The following is a 20316-nucleotide window of genomic DNA, read 5'->3' as shown; positions in this document are numbered from 1 at the left end:
TATCAGTGTAACGCCCATGAATCACCCCTCGCCGTGCGCGTGCTGGTGTTACATATTTACGTACTCAGTGTTATTTTTAGCAACGAAGCAACAAGTCGTGAGACAAGGCTGGCTCTTCTTTATCGACATCGGTTTGATTTTCATTTTCTCGAACAAAACAAAAGGAAACTATCGCGGCACTCTTCCAGTAAGGTCATTTCGACAATTGTTGTCCAACCAAATTACAAACTTTTCCTTTCTTTTTTTTTCAAAACTACCTAGTGCTAAGCAACAAATTTGGAATTGATAAATTTGTATCGTTTTGATTTGTACAAACGTAATCACTTTATTGGCATGGAAAGCTCAATCATCAATCTTGACAACAATTGTAATTGTACTAATGTTTAATTATCTCTGATTATATATATATTTGAGCAAAATTGCATGAATGAAGGTAAATGAATAATATTAATTAATATCGGGGGTTCAGTTTTTCTAGCGTAGTCGGAGTATCACATCCTATAAGCGAATTGTTTTGTTTGTTCTGTCACTAACATAATTTCTCTACAAATCTCTTCCCAGCATCTACTCGGATTCAAGTGGTCGATCGCCGTCAGGCTAGGCTGTTCCATCAGGGCCATCACTACCACAAGAGTGGTCCCGTCCGGAAGGAAACCACCTACTATCGGTGTTCGCTGATGCGCCGTTTCAAGTGCAAAGCTTCTCTGACGATGAACGGCAGCACTGGGTCGATACGGGTCGGTTCGCAGCACCAGCATAATCACCCACCAACAGCAGCGGATTACCAAGAAGGGGGCCGATCCGTTGACCCGTTCCGTAAGAAGAAAATGCTGTACCAAGGATTTTGTTTTTATCGGAACGGCGCCTCCGAGCGCCGTCTTTATTGGCGATGCGCGAATGTGAACACACTTGGGTGTAACATGCGGTTGCATACCGACCGACAGGGCCAGATGGTGGAGATCAAGCATCGACATTTACCCCTTTGCGAAGCACTGATGCACAGGGACGGAGAAGAGGATTTCGGATGAATCACACACACACGCACACACGTGCGATCAGAAAATTGTATATTGGCTTGACGTAACTTAACACTAGTGCATAATTTATGCTTAGAAAACTTTGAACTTCACTATTGTTGTTTTGCAACTTAATTTGAGCTTAAGAACTAAATATTCGATAGCACACTGGATGCGAATACGAGGTACGACGAACCGAGGAACATTGCTAATGCCTCCCCCTGCCCTTTTTAGGTTGCGGTGCGACCTCTTCCTCATCTTCGTCTAAAAGTATATAGATTAAAAATAAAAAAAACGGTTGTCGTGTTTGCACAGTTGATTAATTCTAAATCGAGTAAAGTGGGAAAATATGGCAGCATAAGTATTGCAACATTCTAACTAGCAATTAAAAGCTTACTTAACCAACTAAATACATATTAAAACGAAGAAAAAGAAGACCTTCCAACGGACGAACAATAACAACAAAGTGCCATCGAGTGCGAATGATGTTTCACGCGGGCTTTGCGGTAGCTAAACGACGCACCAGTTCGCTTCCAGTTTTCACTCGATCCTTATGGGGTCGTTCGTTTAGAAAAGCAAAGGGGCGTGAAACTTTGTGCATTGAGAAAATCCACTGAATGTTACAATAGTAATCTAGGTAGTAAGTTAGCAGAAAGTATGGATCAGATGGTGAGTGTGTGGGTGTGTGTACATCCTAATTGAGCGCTTGAATGCGTTTCGTTTTACGCATAGGCATGGTCTCGGTGTCTGGAAAGACAACGGAATAATTATACAAAAGAAAGAACATAATATTAGCAACATAAAATAATAAAAAAAACATAACTCTTTTGTGAAGGCGATGTGATGTTAGGAAGATGAGTTAATTTGCGGGCCATGTGAGTGGATGTGTGGAAACGTTACAGAAGATACAAAGCCATCTGAATTATAAGATTAGAAATAATATCAAGCTGAACAATCCATTAGGTCCTAAGTAACATTGATCGATTGTCTACATCGAACCGTTTCTCGTCGTGTTTGTCGTATTAGAAGGTAGATAATAGCTTCTTCCATCGATCTGTGTGTTGAACATAGCTGGGAATGTCCTAATACGGCCGTGAGAGGATGCAAAGAGAAAGTCGAAGAAGAGAGTCGTTCAATCTTACTTAGGACCAGTGCTGCAAAAGTATCAATATCAATACCAACAAAATGCTGATTTTCACAAGCCGCCTGATGCCACTATCAATTAATATCGTATTGAGCTGCTAAACGGGTACTGATATTTTGCAAACTCATCGGTACTACTAAAATCGCCATACAAAATGATAAATATATTGTAATAAAAGTAAGATTTTCAACTGTTGTGATATTCATATGGATAGCTATGTCAAAGCCTGATATCAGTATCGGAAGTAAAATTCAGTGCTGGTGCAACATCTAATATCAATTGACATTGTTTACAGCACGCAGCACTGCTTAGGACCTAATGCATTGGCAATCGAGGCAGCTTAGAAACAAATCCATACCACAAACGAAAGTGTTTTATATTTTCGAATGTTATCGGATACAGTTGTCACCGGAGATCAAAAAAATATAGATAACTCAATGGCACGAAATTTACATTTATTCAGTTAGTAGCTACAATAAACATCCATGAGCAATAAACAAAGCTATAAAATTATACAGTATTTTCTAATTATCTTCCGAAAGCAAGCATAAAAAAATTAAAACAGTCATGCACCTTCTAAAATCTTCGACGCTACGTCAAAAGTTGGGTTTAGAGACAGAAAAAAAAAACGAATGATTGTGCACCAAAACAATCTACACCTACTCACACCACTTAAAGCAAACAATTACCTGAACTATCACTCTCGATAACCTTGGTGATTTTCTTGTTTTGTTTCGCCCGGGCCACTGCCCGTGCACTGGCAGCCGGTGGCAGATTTTCCTCCTCGCTGTCCGAATCACTTTCCGACGACGATGGTTTCTGCCGACCGCGGCCGCCGCCGCGTCTCGATGCTGCTGCCCTGCCTTTCGCCGCGGACTTTGGTGCGGTCTTACTGCCGGTGGCTTTTCCCCGGGCTCCTCCGCGACTGCCTCCGGCCACCAGCTGGGTATCCTTGGGAGATCCGGATTCATCACCGGCAGTGTCGCTGGCCATGCCGATAGCACCCTCCTCGCGGATGGCTAGGCATTCATCCAGTCGATTTTCGAATTCGGCAACTGCCGCCTGGGATGGGCGAGGGAGAGAAAGAAAAAAGGTTAAAAAATAATCTTGGCAGCGGTGGGATTCGAACCCACGCCTCCGAGGAGACTGGTGCCTTAAACCAGCGCCTTAGACCGCTCGGCCACGCTACCTTGCTAGGGGGCGGGGCTTGCAGTCCTTTCAGCCTGCTTCGATTTTCAGGGTTGTAGTCATGTGGCATGTGAAGATCATTGAAGCTACGAATTGGGACCGATTTATCTACCGCGGAGTTGACAATGTTTGATTGCTTCAATTTTGCCTGGCAACGTGATCACACTACCTGGACTGTCGAGAGTCAATGAGGCCTATTCTGCGCCGTGAGTAGGTGACAAAAGTCACCGCGATTGCACGGAGAGTCACCTCACTCGCGGTGCAGAATAAGGCGGAATGTTTTAGCAGTTCAAGACTAACAATTAAATGGCCTCAACTCCATTTTGAGCCAACCTAAACCTACATTCGCAAACCTAACACACAATCGGGTAGAGGAGAATTTCCCCTACCTGTTCATTTTGTTGGTTTGTGTTGGCGAACTTTGGTACGCGAGAAAATGGCCTTACAATGTTTGTTTACCAAATGGAGTTGAGTTATTTTCGTTGCAGATGTTATCGACGGTTATTGATTAACAACTCTGCTCATGACTGCTTTTCAACAATTATTCTTTTCATCAAGTTATTAAAGTTTGGGTTATTAATATATACGCTAGCCACTTTAGACATCGCCAAGGCATACAATCGGACATGGACGCCTGACATCCTTGTCCAACTTGCGGAATGGGGTCTGTCCGGCCACATTATCCATTGTCTGAAGAATTTTCTCCAACATCGTACTTTTCAAGTATGTATTGGCAACCATAGATCCAGAGGTTTCCCGGAGGAGATTGGCATCTGGCGTCCCACAAGATTCTGTGATCACGCTGTTTTTAATACGGATGAACGGAGCTTTCAACAATCTTCCCAAGGAAATATACATTTTGTGTATGCAGACGACATCGTCTTGGTAGTGGTAGGCACCACCGCAGAAAATTAAAAGCAGCCACAAACGCTGTCATACGCTGGACTAAATCCGTTGGATTCCACCTTTCGGTGGAGAAATGTGCTTTTACTCACATCTGTCCGATGAACCACCATGTACTCAGCTCTCCAATCAGCATTGATGAAAGAATCGTGCTCTTCAAGAGGTCTATCCGCATCCTCGGCCTACGATTCGATAGGCATCTAAACTTTGACGACCACTTTAATGAGGTGAAAAAGAGCTGCCAAACGAGGATTGATTTACTCCCTAAAATACACTTAATGAACAACCGTGCTATTCGTATACGTGTAGTAAAAGCTGAAGTTGATTCCAAACTGAGCTACGGTTTAGAATTGACTTGCCTGGCTGCTGATAGGTTAATTTCCAAACTGGCTCCAGTGTATTATCAGGCCATTAGGGTCACATCAGGGGCATGAAGTAGTTCGCCTTGTCGTGGTGTACCCTGGAAACGTTAATTATCGAATCCAAGGGAGAGATATTGCGGCTAAACGAACTACAGCAGAGTAAGGACGCTGGAGCCCCATCCAGCTCGTCCCAGGAGGTCGATAAGCCCTGCACAAACCCTCGTTGTGCAAAGGCAGGAGTGACACCGAGTTCTTAGAGTGTAGACGACTCTCACCAAGTCGCAGCACACGCAGCTGGTAAGCGGACACATCTGCCCTGTCCTGCCGTGGACAGTTGGCTGGCTATCACGTCTGCTCTAGAACTCAGGCGAACAATTAACAGCGAACAATAAGAGGAAGGCCCTGCACAGCTGCTCACTGTGCAGTAGCGAGTGTCACGTCTGTGACACACCACTAGTGTGATGCGCCATAGCGTAACCATCCCCATGACGTAATGCTTTCGGGCGGTTCCGGGGAGGGCAAGGGCCAAGAGCACAGGGTAAGGTTTAGTGGGTCGGGAGCGCTACTTCTCCCATCCCCACACCCTGAGTTATCTTCTCAGGTGTCTGGGAGCAGATTCCCTCCTGTATATAAAAAAAAGGTCACATCAGGTTTCCTCCCATCCACCCCCAGGTTGGCAGCCTGCGTGGAGAGTGGAAGGCTGCCTTTTGAAAAGTACATAGTTGCATCTGTTTGCAAGAAAGCGATTGGCTTTGCAGAAAAAACTACAGGGACAAGTGACGGAGTGTCCCTCCTCATGGAGGCAAACGATCTCCTGAATAATACCGCCAACCTGGAGCTCCCCCCTGTAGCCAGGGTCTACTGGTGTGGAGCCAGAGGTTGGAACTCACCCGGTCTGTCCATCGATCCGGCGATAAAGAACAGCTTCCGGGCGGGAACCAACTCCCCTGCACTAGTGAGAACAGTAGCCGAATTACATCGAACAAAATACAACAATCAGCAAGTACGATACATCGACGGATACCGAAGCGGCGGTAGAGTTGGTATTGGAATTTTCGATCCGGAGCTGTGCACCTTTTACCGACTACCCGACCCTTGCACCGTTTTCACTGCTGAAGCAGCCGTCATTCTCGTAGCTGCCACCCTATCCTCCAACAAACCGATCGTCATATTCTCCGATTCTGCCAGTGTTTTAGCAGCACTTCAGTCTGAAACAGCTAAACACCCCTGGATCCAGGGTATCCAGCAGTTCGCTCCTAAGGAAACAACCTTTGTCTGGGTCCTCGGACACAGTCCAACTTTTACACCAGAAAGGTCCCGGCCCAGGACATAAAGCGGTGGATCGCTATATGGAACTGCTGGACTAACGAATGGATGCGATCTCGAGACTTATTTATCCGGAAGGTAAGAGCGGATACCGGGAAATGGGAGGATCCACCTGAACACCGACTCTCCAAGTCATTATATCCCGGTTGAGATCCGGCCATACCTAAGTTTTCCACAACATGGGAGGCGGAGGCGGACTCAGACGACAGTGCGATATGTGCAATGTTCCACTTACAGTGGAGCATTTCTTATGCGAATGACCCCAGTACCATGGGCCCCGTTCCCTGTACGGGATCTCAGACAGCATCAGGGATACCCTGAGGGATGACCCATCCAGCATCGCTGCACTTTTCTGCTTCCTTCAGGAGGCAGGTCTGATTAATCAAGTTTTATCAAGCAACGACAACGGACAATCCGGACCAATATATGGACTCATGGACGGATGAACGAAGATATCGAACCAAGCAAAGCACGTACCTACAAAGACACGGAAATGGACGAATGACGGCACTAAAATTAAACACAGCGACTACAAAGGAACAGGACACGGAACTTGACCACATGACCACGATTATTCAAAAAGACAGTAACATCGGTAGCATTAAAGAAAAATTCCCTACTCTGAAATATTAAAACTCTGTTATTATGGGGACTCCCTTCTGGAGCCATTTAGCACATTGTATTGATAATTATTCTTGTTTTGACTTATGTTACCATTATAATCATTGAGTCTTGGAATGTGAACGGGATCATCTGGAGATTTCCAAAAAAATTTGTTATAACTGCTTTGGTTTTAACTGCTCACGTGGTATCTACGTGAACTACTAATTGGTCATGCCATTATTATTGAAAATCTCCACGATATGGAACGACACCGTCACCTCCCTTTAAAACTTGGAGATCAAGGGCCTTATTAGGGAAGTCGAAACGAAACGTTTTTCGTATGAACGCTTGTAAAGTCGTTTCGATTTGGTTCTATAATGTGGCCCCAGTTAACAGGTAGAAAGTGGGTTGCATCAGGGCTTCTGTCTGTCCTTTTTTTCATGCGCAGTCAACATAACCATTCATTCAATTTCATGTAGTCTTTTGTGTGCGGTACTTCGTATACCATCCGTTGCTCCACGCTACTTTTCGCATTCATACTTCCAAATGCACAGCTTTACGAATAGGTAGAAAAATCAGTTCTTGCTCCCTCTCGTAAAAAATCCTCTCTCGTTTAGTCACTCTGCTTCGTTTTGATTTTTTTTCACATTTTCATTTCGGTCAAGTTCCCTTTGTCGTTTGCTGTAGTGAATGACTGCAAAAAAAATCAGTTCTACGGCAGTCACCTCTAGCGCAGATAGTGTTATATGTTATATTTGCAAACTTAGCAGTGTTGTTTTTAATAAGAAACTGGTTGAAATTGGAAAGAAAAATCGCAGGCAAGAGGAAGTTTCGTGATTAGGCGAAGGATTTCGTAGTGCAAAATTACGTGGGTGTGTGGTGTAGGTTGAGTGGTGATGAAAGTTGTAAATATTTCCAGAAGAATTTTGATGCGGGAAATTTTGTGCGTAATTTTCGCAGTACACATTTTGCGTTGGCCAAGGAAAGGGTTTTTTTTAAGGAAGGTGAGGAAGTGGAAGCAAAATCGAAGAAAATGAAATAACGTCCGTGGCTATTGTCGATTCATTGAGGAATATGCCTTTGTCTTCGATTGACTGGCCCGAAATGCGTGCGATTCTTGACACGCTAGCTAGTGCGTTAGGTACCAGTTTTTCATCGGGGAAAACCAAGAAATACATTAACATCGATGCTGAGAAAATTCAGAAAAACATTCCACATGAGATGAGAGGACAATTAATTTCACTGAAGATCGACTCTGCATCGCGACATGGTCGTCATATTTTGGGGATTAACGTGCAATTTGAGAATGAAGACCAAACCGTCATAAGAACCCTTGGTAAGATATATATTTTTGTTCAACCGTAGTGCCTCAACAAATTGGATGGTGTTGTGCTACACAGAAAAAAATTCTGAATTTTAACTGTCGTGTAAAATTTTCCTTCGTTTAATTTTGAGCTATACTTGGCATAAACAGCGAAATCGATTACAAGCTTGCATACAATATTGCTAATTTATGCGATATTGCGTTTAAATTTACACGAAATATCGCGTAGATTTATGCCAAATCTAGCGTTAATTTTATGTGCGCTATATCTCGCAGAAATTTACATGAATTTTTCGAACGGTGTAGTGGTCACCACTATTTCATCGCTGTTTTTCAATTGATTGAAGGAAAGCGCAGAAAAAGCGGTGAGCAGATAGTATCACTCTTAATTTATTCATCATTTAAATCTAAGGTGCGGTTCCATTGCAGCATACCTCACTTCACTTCGGCAAACCCCCAAAAATCAGTCTTCCGACAGCGCCATACACACAGCTTTTTAATTAAACTTCTGAGCAAATCATTTCTTACATTTATATATTTTGGATATCGCTGTTTGTCTTCATTATTTTTGACGAGTATAACGGAAACTTTTACAATATTCCGAAGTAGTGCTTCACTCTACAACCTTGTTTCTAAGAGCATTCGTTCTTAAGCTATGTACTCTTATAGCAAGTGATGTTCTGAAAACCTCGAAAAGTTGAACTGAAATTCGCTGAGATAAACTCTAATTTTTCCTTCCATCTAATAATAATAAACTCTACCCAAGGGCAACATTTTATTGAATTTCGATACTCTGATACCCTTTAGCCCACTCGCAAAGAAAATAAACGTAACATTTCCCTAACCACCCTTTATTAGGACAAACCTGTAAGATAATAAAGAAATGACCCCAGTTCGAATGCTTTACCGTTTTTTCCCTCAAATTCGATACATTTTTTACGCTAGAGATTGCTAGGTTGCTAAAACAACAGGCTGAAAATGTTCATAAATTATCTTTAGCATATCCATGACTTACCTCTATACAAGGGTGTTTAAAAATATAGATTTTGCTCTACCCTGCTCAATCGATTATAATTTCTGACTATTCTCCAGAAATTTGAACCCATTTGGTTGCGATCTTATACTTCTCTTTGATTTTTATAAGGAAATTATTACGAGAAAATTTGAGAAAGTTCTTTCAAAAAGTGGTCTCCAAATTTTACATAAGAAAAGATAGTATGCATACCCGTATATCATTTTGGAAAAAGGCTAAAACGAAGAAAATAAAACAAAATATTTTTTTTCCCTTGTAATTGCCATTTAAACCTCGAAAGGCTATTGTGGTATGAAATAACAAGCAAATTACAACTCAAACGCAAAAGAATAATCTGGACGGACCTACTTTGGCGGAGGTGGAGCAAAATCTGAAAAATCATTGCAGGGGTTTCTTTCCAAACACTTCTATGGCCACTAGAGGCCCTACGGGAACCAACTCCGGGACAATCCATCGGATGATCACAAAATTATGATAAACAGTCTCCTGCTGTAAATTCATGAATTTTGATACCCATATTGTAGGGGTTTCTTCCAAAACTCTTCCATGGCCACTAGAGGCCCTACGGGAACCTGCGCCGGAATGGCCGTTCCGGGGAGAAACCTTAAACTGGTCCTCAAGTAAGCTGAAATTGTTTCTTGAAGGAGATTCTACTTTGATATCGATTCCTTCAATATTCTAGCGAGAGGCAAGAAAATGCTTAGTTATGGAACATTATACAAGAAATCCGGATTTCTGGGAACCAGACTATTCCGAATGGACATTGTTGGCAATGTCCAGAAAGAAGACAAGTTTCTGAATCCTATGGTGCCAAAAGATTCAAAATCGATCAAATTTGGCCGTAGTAGCAAGTATTTCAATTTGTGGAAGTACCTTGTCGAGCTCCTAAAGGTGTTTTTTTTTGTCGATCACATAACGGTTAATTACTTGGCTACAAAACCGTTGCTGATAATACCTTCTTTTATCAAACTGTGATTTGAAAATAGCTGGAAATTAATATTTATGGCCATGCAAAGATAAAATCGACAAAGAGAATCTGTCAATGTTACAAAGGATCTGATTCATTGTTCGGCTCGGTAGGAAGAAAGAAGTCGATTTCATTTTTGTACGTAAAAAGTATTAACCAGAGACTTTAAATATTAAAAATTAGATCGATTGGTTTGAAAACAGCCGAGTTATAGCGGTGAATATAACATATTTCCTACCGCGTTTATCGGGAGACTCGTACAGCATAGCTCACCATTGGAAAAGAGAAATGAAAACAAAATACGCAGAGTACTCCCGGTCATTCTGCAGCTTCAACTTTCAACATGCACGATAAGCGGGAGAATGAATGAATTGAAAAATCGGCTTCCACCGAGTTGCTGCGGCAAACACCACACAAGCAATCGACAAAAGGCAGAACGACTGCGCCATTTTGCCAGTCAAACCGCCGTGCTTGCTTCGCACATTGAATGCAGAAAACGTACGCGATCACGCAGTCACAGTCGATATGCGATCCCCTTTCAAGCTTGCATCACTCAGAGATGAACACCGTAGCAAAGATCTATTTTTTTTTATAAACGTGGTATAAATTGTAGCTTTCCTAGTGTTTCTGAATTCTCCTGGGTCATGAAGCCTTTATTCAACATAATAAATAATTAACTTGAAGGTCTTAAATAATCACGCTGAAAGAGATATCATGATGATTGAAAATGGCAATGCAATAAGGGGTAGGTCACTGTGCCGATTGGTCATAGAGCAAGCTGCGATTTTTTGTAAAATACGAATATTATGGTATATTTGGCAACCCGGTATTTCTGACAGCTTGAATATTTTGGTTTACAATCGAAAGAATAACATCGGTGTATTTATAACCAAGAAGGAATGCTGGCGAGATGGATCGTGAACACACAGAACGGCCCCGAAAATGTCGAATATCGTGCTCGATAAGGATTCCTTCTACCGACGTGGGATCTAGCAAAAGCATACAACCGTGCTTGGACACCCCGGGTCATCCAGCAGTTAGGTGATTGGGGGCTGGCTGGCCACATCCTACATTTCATTAGAAATTTTCTCTGCGGCCGGACTTTCCAGATCATAATCGGGAACCACATTTTCCATCTTGCTGGAAATTTGCGCACATGTTTCCCGTCGACAAAAAAGGAAGGAAACGAGTTATCCACAGAACTATCGAGGAATTACATCGTTAAGTGCCGTTTCGAAGCTATTCGAGCTAGTGATTATGTAACCGTTGCTGTCCCATTGCAAGCAGTATTTGAGTGCTGATCAACATGGGTTTACACTGTCGGCCGCTCTACAACTACCAATCTGCTGTGTCTCACATCGTATATAACCGAAAGCATGTCGGATCGGGTTCAAATGGACGTTATTTATTCAGACCTATCCGCAGCATTCGACAAGCTTAACCATGCTATTGCGATTGCTAAACTCGGCAGGCTCGGTGTATGCGGTAATCTTCTGAGTTGGTTTCGATCATATCTTACCGGTCGGCAACTAAAAGTTGCCATAGGAGATTGCAGATCAGCTAGCTTCTTCGCCACATCAGGTATACCTCAGGGAAGCCACATGGGACCGTTAATTTTTATACTGTACTTCAACGACGTGCATCTGGTCATCGAAGCTCCTCGGTTATCATATGCAGATGACCTCAAAATCTTCAACGTCAACTGAATGTATTCGCTAGTTGGTGCATGTTAAACAGAATGGTAGTGAACCCAGCCAAATGCTCCGCTATTACGTTCTCACGAAAACAACAACCGATAATATTAAGCTATGACCTGCTTGGCTCGACAATCGAACGCGTGAATCAGGTGAAAGACTTGGGTGTGATCTTGGATTCGCAGCTTTCATTCAAGCAACACATTGCATATGTTGTTGATAAGGCGCCAAGAACTTTAGGGTTCATTTTTAGGATAGCTAAAAACTTCACTGATATCTACTGTCTAAAATCTCTCTATTGTTCGCTTGTTCGATCGACGCTTGAGTATTGTTCAGCGGTTTGGAACCCAAACTACAACAACGGTGCCGAGAGAATTGGGTTCTTTAAGGGTATTGAGGTAAATGCATATTCGTAATCTGCATTAAAAATGGAACCCAAACCCAAAATTTCATTAATTTTGGTACACTGGATCTATTTTAAATAAGTACGATTACATTTGCAAAAATCACCTTATTAGCGCCCCTCGGTGTCACTTTGTATGGGAGCGAGCTGTCAGTTCGTTAATTTAGTGTCAAACAGTGAAGTTATTATTTTGCTTTAAATCTTGTTTTAAAAATCGAGATTCAAGTGTGTGGGTTCGAAAAAAATATCGCTGTGCTCCGAATACGAAGCTCTTTCAGATGATGTATAAAAAACGATACATTTTTCAAAATTAAAGAACCCAATTGAATCTGTTCAACGTCGCTTTCTTCGTTTTGCGTTGCGTAGATTGCCTTGGAACGATCCGTTTCGATTACCCAGTTACGAAAGCCTTTGTCAACTTATCGACCTAGAACTTCTCCGGACTAGAAGAGACACAAGCAGAGCCCTAACCGTGGCCGATATCCTGCAAGGAAGGACAGATTGCCAGGCTATCCTGAGGCAAATTGACCTGAATGTTCAACCCCGATCGCTTCGTAATAACCTTATGCTAAGACTACCTCTACGTCGCACAAATTATGGAGCATACGGTGCGATTGCGGACTGCAGAGAACATTCAACAGAGTTACATCTGTTTTCGACTTTCATCTCTCCCGTGATGCGCTTCGTCGAAAGTTTTCTTCCGTTTTTTTTATGTTATGACCATGCTTGAATGTATTAACAACAACAATAAACCACCACTCCTCAATTCGAGCGGAAGAGACAGGAGTCCCACAGGGTTCCGTCATTGCGGTCACTATTTTCCTGGTCGCAATAAACGGGATCTTTGAGGCTCCTTTTCCAAAGGAGATTTATATTTTCGTTTATGCAGACGACGTAACTCTCTTGGCAATTGGCCGTACCCTCAAAGCCCTTCATAGGAAACTTCAGGCAGCGGCATCGGCCACACAAAGATGGGCGTCCCAGGTGGGATTCGTGCTCTCAGCTGACAAAAGCGTAGTCTCTCACATCTGCCGATCCTCACACCGTCCATTAAAATCAGCCATTAAGTGTGATGGTACCACAATACCTTTCCGGAAGACGGTCACAATACTTGGGGTGCTCTTATTTTGATTTTGAGTTAGTTAACAGCTAGTGAGTGTTTAATTATCGAGTTTAAGGTTAACAAGAGACAGTGAGTGCATGTAGTGTTAAAGTAAAGGAAAATAAATTTATTTTTTATAATTAATCGAGTGTAACTCTCATATTTGGCTTCGCTCCTCATTTTAACCATGTACGGAACAGCTACCGCACAATACTTAGCTTGTTGCGGACACTTTCCAACCCTCATCGTAGTAACAACAGGAACATTATGCTTAGGGTAGCAAAAGCCATCATCAATAGTAAAATCTTCTACGGAATTGAGATTTTCTGTACGGCTAGTGACCTTTTCATTGCGCGACTAGGTCCCACTTATAATCAAGCCATCCGTATTGCAGCTGGGCTCCTACCGTCCACTCGGTGTCCTGCCTTTCCTGTTCCAAGTTGCCGAGACCCTGGTAAGCAGAACAATAAGCTATTTGGAGAAGACTCCTGGAAACGAAGAAGTCTGTCTCCTCAGAGAGGGGAACAGAGCTCTAAGGAACCTGGCCCATCAGGAGCTCCCCCCAAGTGTAGAGACTACATTGGACCGGAACCAGAGGATGGGCAGAACCAAGCCTTCCCGTTGACCTCTCGGTTGCTAGACGATTCCAGGCTGGTACCAACTCGCGAGAAATGCACGCATACGTGACTGAACTGCTTCGTACGAAATACTCCGACCACCACCACAGATATACGGATGGCTCTAAGACCTTGGGAGGAGTCGGCCTTGGAATTGCAGATCCCGCTGCTAGTCTTTTCTTTCGACTTCTGGACCAGTGCTCTATCGATCCCCGGGCATTGCGACATCCGGGGGAATCGTGAAGCAGACCATCTTGCGGCTATGGGCCGATCTGGAAGGCTCGCTTCGAAAACCGTTCCAGGACCTGATATCAAGACTTGGATGAAGATCGAAATGCTTGGGCCCACGAATGGGTCAGCAAAAGGGAACCGTTCCTCCGTAAAATCAAAGGGGAAACCACCAAGTGGCAAGATTCCCCAAACCGTCATGACCAATATTGATTCTTTCTCGTCTCCGCTCAGGACATACTCGGACGACCCACAATATGGGAAGTGCGACTTCGTTCCGAAAACACTGTGATATTTGCAACACAACGATGACGGTAGAGTACCTCTTAGTGAATTGCCCAGTGAATTAGGGATCTTTATGGGATCCCGACGAACATTAGAAACGCCTTAGCCAATGACCCGTCAACCGAAGCAGCTGTTATATGTTTTATCAAGGACGCGCCAACATGTATAAGAACATCTGACCTAACTCACTGACAAGAACCAACCATAACCGACCCACTGCATCGAACCAGGACCAACATCTATAACGGACTCTGAATACACCACCATAACAATTAGCCAACCAAATGCACCAAACCAGGAACATACTAACTACGACAGCCAACTCTGAGCTTGAGCTTGAGCTTGATTGACCGCCCACGGTTACTACTCTGTTACTGCCAGATCAGCTGTAATTACACAGAGAACCAATAGACGATGATTGGGACTAGCAATCATCCTCAATGTGTAAAAACTGGTGATCTTAAATTAGGCAATACCAGCGCCGGCCGCGCCCGAACACAGGTCAAGAATGGAATGGGAAGGATTGTGTTGACATGACACTCACTTTGATGGAAGCCGAGAACACCTCTGCACTTCCACGAGGAATTACTGGGAGGGTTGGGTTTGCAGCAGGGTTCGTTTTGGTAAACGATAAGCTGAATTGATGTCCTAACGATTATATAACGCGAAGGAGCTTGGGACTAAACCCACGGTCTTCTGCTCAGTAAGCAAAAACGTTTGCCACTAGGCAGACGAGCACCTTTTTAATCGCCGAGTTGCTGTTACTACCATGTAGTCATATTAACAAATAAAACGATTGACGAATCTTGAATGTGGATGGGCCTGAGATTAGACTCATGATGTTCTGCTCAGTAAGCAAAAACGGTTGCTCTAAGGCCACCGAGCCCCTCATATCACATAATACCGTTGCTCAAATTTGTGTATCCATTCAAACCCGGAACCAACGACAACAACGAGTTTCGCAAAATACACGATACACAAGCGATTTTACCTTAAAACTCTTTGATATGTAAGGACCTGGGACCGCGTTTTTCTGCTCAGTAAGCAGGCCACTGTAACCGACGATCTTTCAAATCCGAAAACTAAAAACTACTTAGGCCTTCATTAAGTTCCACTTTCACGCGACGTTCAATGACAGGGTCCTATCCAGGATTACATCTGAAAAATCCAAATCTGGCCAACGAACACCTAAACCTGTTCTAATCCAACTGAAATGACTAACGAATGGAAGACTTTGACTATCCAGTCATGCAATAGTCTAATTCCGTGCCTTATGGCAACTTGATGATTCTATTGCGCTCATCTTTTGGCACCACCCAGGGGAGACTTGGTCCTGTACCCAATGTTTAACTTATCTCCATTCCACCCAGCTACTCGCAATTTCTTGTGATATAGTGGGCGGAATATTATTATATGAGACAATTCAATGCAGACGTCTTTCCAAATTTTGGCAGATCGACAGGTAATCGGTGAGTTACCACGATAGTTGCTATTCAACAACTCGACAACGTCCTATCGTCAACGCCTGCTATGAGAATTTCCCATTGCAGACGCCAACGAAATGACGTCATCGAGCTATCGATAAACTACCCTGGTTATCGCCTGGTACCTTATAGCACGATGCTAGAAAGCGGACTGTCCACTCCTCTTCTCTTCTGGACTGTCCACTCCTCTTAATTAGTGGGTCCCTTCTGGGTCCCCACCGCTATTTCAAACTCTGTAACTAGGGGGGACCCCTTCTGGATTCCTCGATATTCGTCAAGAGATGAACCAGCCTCTGGCCGAAAGTCTCGCTAATAAAGTTAACCCAACCTAATCTACCGACGTATAAAATGCCTACTGAAAGTTTTCCATGATGATTCGCTGCAGAAGGTGGATTGCATTCTGACGGCGGTCGGCGTAGACAAGGAAACCATTTACAGCAAATCCACCTCGCTGCAGACCGGGCTACTGGGATACGAGCTGACCGATACGATTACGGTGCTGTGCAAAAAGTCCATCTTTTTCCTGACCAGCAAGAAGAAGATCGACTTCTTGAAGCAGATCGAGAAGGTCGGTGAGGAGGGCATTCCGTCGGTGAAGCTGTTGGTTCGGGACAGGGCTGGCAAATATCATTTTTAATGAAAGATCTCACGTGATATTTACAGAAATACTTGTGTCACTATCATCGAATGAGAAAACGATGATAGAGATTTTCTTAAAAATCTCATCGAATTTTTGTCATGACAGAACGTGAGAGTGTTGTGATCAACGTAATTACTAGTTCATTTATTGCTATTACAGTTACTTGTACCAATTAAATCTTAATAATTTATTCACTCTACCGATTACATACGGTTGCTTGCTTAAATTAATCTAAATCAGTTAGAAATGTTGATGTCAAAACCGCATAAGAATTATTCTCATGGGTGCTTGATCATTGGAAAATGACAAGAAAGCTAATGATAGGTAGTTTCGTCTCGTAATGGTGAGAGGACCTGTTTTCTCATTGTCACATGACGGCTGTGATATTTACCAGCTCCGGTTCGGGATAAGAACGACAAAGACAAGGCCAATTTTGAAAAGCTACTGGAGCTGATCAAGGGATTCAAGGATGACAATTTCCCGGGTGAAATCTTTGAATCGTGGCGAGCCTTCGTCAAGGACAAGACCTTCGACACGGTGGACATCAGCGTCCCAATTCCCAATCAGGTACATCATGTGCTCCAAGGAGGACTCCAAGATTATCACCATCGAGAAGGCCTGCCTGGTGACGGTAGACGTATTCAACAAGTACCTCAAGGATCACATCATGGAGATAAGAAAGTAAAACTCTTGACTTCTAAGCAGGACCCTGTGCTTCTGAAAAGACTCTGTTTTATAAATCTCGTGAATATCATTGACAACAACGAAAGCTTGTATGGAAATGTTCTATCAGGGGTTCTAGCACAATCATTATTTTTTCGTATTTTCAGTGCAAATAACGTTCAAAAATTAACTCACTCGACCATTGAAGCCTAAAAAATGTAAGGGAAAATGTACTCTCGATAAGATTTCGTTTGGTGGGTGTTTCTGTGATACTGATTTTTTTTTTATAATAATGCTATCCTACCAGAGACACCGTGCGTATGAATATCTATAAAGTCGCTTAAATAAAAAAAAATCTAATTTAGTTAAATACAAAATCCTGAATATCGTTTAAAAGTCTAAGTTTGTTTATTTTCAACAATGTTTGAAGAAGTTCTGTAAAGTTCTCTGAACTTATACAAAACTCTTTGAAGTTCTATGAAGTTCGAAGAGCTTTTACAACTTCTATAAAATGGGTTGCACTTCTAAAAAGTTTACACAGCTCAATGAATGTCTACGAAGTTTTCGAAAGTTCTACGATATTTCTTGAACATCTATGAAGTTTCTTGAAATTCTGCAGCATTTCTTTTATTTTCAAGAAGTTCTCTCAACGCTTACGAATGGCTCTTGACTTCTAAGCAGGGCCCTGTGCTTCTGGAAAGACTATGTTTTATAAATCTCGTGAATATCATTGACGATTTTTTTCTAAATGCACCTAGGGCTGAATAACTCACGCCGCTTTATGTCGAGGGGGCGACTCTAACTACTATGCAGGAAAAACGGTGTTATGCTGTGGTTAGCTGCGCGCACGCTGAGTAGATAGAAAGAAGATTGATGACGGTTTTGAAGATTTCTTGCAAAAAGATGATGTGCGATGCAAGTAGATGCAAGAAATGAAAGAAATTTTTTTCGCTAGTGTGAGATTTGGTGATCATCTAGACTTAAGACTCGCCCCTCGCTTTTGTTGACGTCATCATAACTTCACCTTGCTAATCATTTACCTTTGTTCCATCCCTTTGCCATGACTGGCAGCCCTGATGTCAGTCTCAAAACATGAGAAAAGAGAACCACAACCTGTAAAACTTGAGTCTAATAAAACCAAACGGGTCCTTATTTTAGGAAGTTAATTTGACTGTTTTTAAGTTGTAATTCCCCGGAATTTCCCCACCAATCTTACGTTAGCCATTAGGTTATGGGCCCAGTCACGGCTGGTGGTGGAAATTAGTGCGGTTCGCGAGTAAAATCGGAACGTTTTCGTCGAAAGTTTGCCGGCGCTGAAAATCGGTCGGAAGTTCGCGTGTGTCGTCGCGAAAACAAAATGGCGGAGAAGGTTGCGATCGAGAAGCTGGGGGATCATAACTGGCCCCTGTGGAAATTCAAGATCAACCTGATTCTCGGCGAAAAGAGCCTGTCCGATATTGTGAAAGGCGAGAAACCGGCCGAACCGACGAATGATTGGATTTCCAAAGACGGAGTTGCGCAGTCCATCATCGGACTAGCTTTGGAAGATACGCAACTATGCCACGTCATGGGGAAAGCCACCGCGAAAGAGATGTGGGATGCCCTACAAGCACACCACGAAAGGAAGTCTATGTGTGGAAAAGTTTTCTTGATGCGGAAGTTGATTTCGCTTCGGATGCCGGAGCGGGGCAGTATGACCGACCATCTTTCGGAGATAACCCTACTTCACAATCGTCTCGCTGGGATAGGAGAAACGATGACAGACCACTGGCTGGTGTCGATCATTCTCTCGAGCCTTCCAGAATCGTATAATTCCCTCATCATGTCGCTCGAGTCTCGTCCGGAAGAAGAACTTTCGTTGGATTTCGTACGAGGGCGACTCTTGGACGAGTGGAGGAGACGGTGCGGCGGTGAAACTCATAGCAGCAGCAGTGCAGAACAGCATCATCGTGCCTTGCAGACTGGCACAAAACCAAAACAAAAGTGCCATTACTGCGGCAAGGAGGGGCACTTCAAGCGAGATTGCCGCAAGTGGATCCAGGATCAGCAGCGAAAAGGCGACGGCCGCGATGGTGCCGGCCGTGGTTCGGGCAGCTCGAAGCAGAAAGTAAACAAAGTGCAAGAAGAAAATGAAGAAGTGTGTTTCAGTGTTCGGTCGAAGAAAGAAGATGAACATTGGTACCTAGATTCGGGGTGCACCTCCCATATGACTGGTGACGTTTCGAAGCTGATGTCAGTGAACGGTTCGCGGAAGCAAACAATTTGTTTGGCTGATGGGAACAAAGTACAATCAAAAGGCGTCGGTGACTGTCGTGTGGACGCGTGTGATGGTAGTGGTGACCCCGTGAATCTAAAACTGAAAAACGTTCTGCTCGTGCCGGATTTGAAGAACAATTTGCTTTCGGTGAGCAAAATCGCTGACGAGGGATACGATGTAACGTTCAGCGAAAGTGAGTGCCGTATCATGAAGAACGGAAGTGTTATCGTTGTCGGTGTCCGTGATCGAAATTTGTATCACTTGAACCGTGAAAATGAACAATCGTTGTTGGCGGAGACGAATCATCGGGCTGGATGTCAGCACATCTGGCATCGCCGGCTGGGGCATCGGCACCCGGAGGATGTAACCAAGATTGTTCGAGATGGACTCGGTACTGGACTGGACATGACCGACTGTGGAATCCGTTCGGTATGCGGCACCTGCTGCGAAGGTAAGCTTTCTCGTTTACCTTTCCCTAAATCAGACACGAAGCCGAAAGCGGTTCTTGATTTAATACATTCCGACTTGTGTGGTCAAATGGAAGTCGTCACTCCGAGCGGAAATCGCTATGTTTTGACGTTGATTGACGACTTCAGTAGATATTGCGTAATTTACCTTCTAGAGCGCAAATCGCAAGCCGAAGAGAAGATCCGAGAATTTGTCCAGTTGGCACAAACACAGTTCGGGAAAACGCCCAAAATCCTTCGGACCGATGGCGGCGGAGAGTATTCAAGCGAATCGTTCAAATCGTTTTTGCGGAAGGAGGGCATTTTGCTGCAGCAGACCGCGCCGTACAGCCCGCAGCAAAACGGCAAAGCTGAGCGAATGAACCGGTCGTTGATCGAAATGACCCGTTGTCTGCTACGTGACGCTGACATGGACAAGAGGTATTGGGGTGAGGCCATTAACACCGCCAACTACCTACTCAACCGGCTTCCTTGTTCCGCTACTGGTAAAACGCCGTTCGAGCTCTGGAGCGGAAAGCTGCCAGATTACAAACATTTGCGTATTTTCGGATCTGCTGCCTATGTCCACGTACCGAAAGAAAAGAGGAAGAAGCTTGACCAGAAGAGTATC

At 43.6% G+C, this 20316-nt stretch overlaps 1 protein-coding gene and 1 non-coding gene across 3 annotated transcripts in view; both read right to left on the bottom strand.

Moving 5' to 3' along the window:
- Positions 1-20: 20 nt before the first annotated feature.
- The window catches only part of Cap-D2 (CAP-D2 condensin subunit), a 29388-nt gene continuing 9092 nt past the window's right edge, over positions 21-20316 (bottom strand). The window contains exons 4-5 of one of the 2 annotated variants that reach the window (XM_065217068.1): positions 2850-3222; positions 21-1280 (exon numbers count right to left, since the gene is read on the bottom strand). In XM_065217068.1, the coding sequence (XP_065073140.1) occupies positions 1225-1280; positions 2850-3222 (429 nt within the window). In that variant the 3' untranslated portion in view covers positions 21-1224. Of the gene's footprint in view, positions 1281-1304; positions 1764-2849; positions 3223-20316 lie in introns of those variants that run through there. The other variant, XM_065217069.1, reaches the window with a different exon arrangement.
- Positions 3269-3350, bottom strand: TRNAL-AAG (transfer RNA leucine (anticodon AAG)). The gene has a single exon. It is a non-coding gene; the product is annotated as a tRNA-Leu (tRNA).

The sequence above is a fragment of the Ochlerotatus camptorhynchus genome, unplaced genomic scaffold (genome assembly GCF_037179485.1).
Source record: "Ochlerotatus camptorhynchus isolate MF236.1 unplaced genomic scaffold, CSIRO-AGI_Acam_v1.1 ptg000070l, whole genome shotgun sequence".
NCBI lineage: Eukaryota > Metazoa > Arthropoda > Insecta > Diptera > Culicidae > Ochlerotatus > Ochlerotatus camptorhynchus.
The sequence above is the reverse complement of the archived record's forward strand: the minus strand, read 5'-3'. Positions and strand labels throughout refer to the sequence as shown.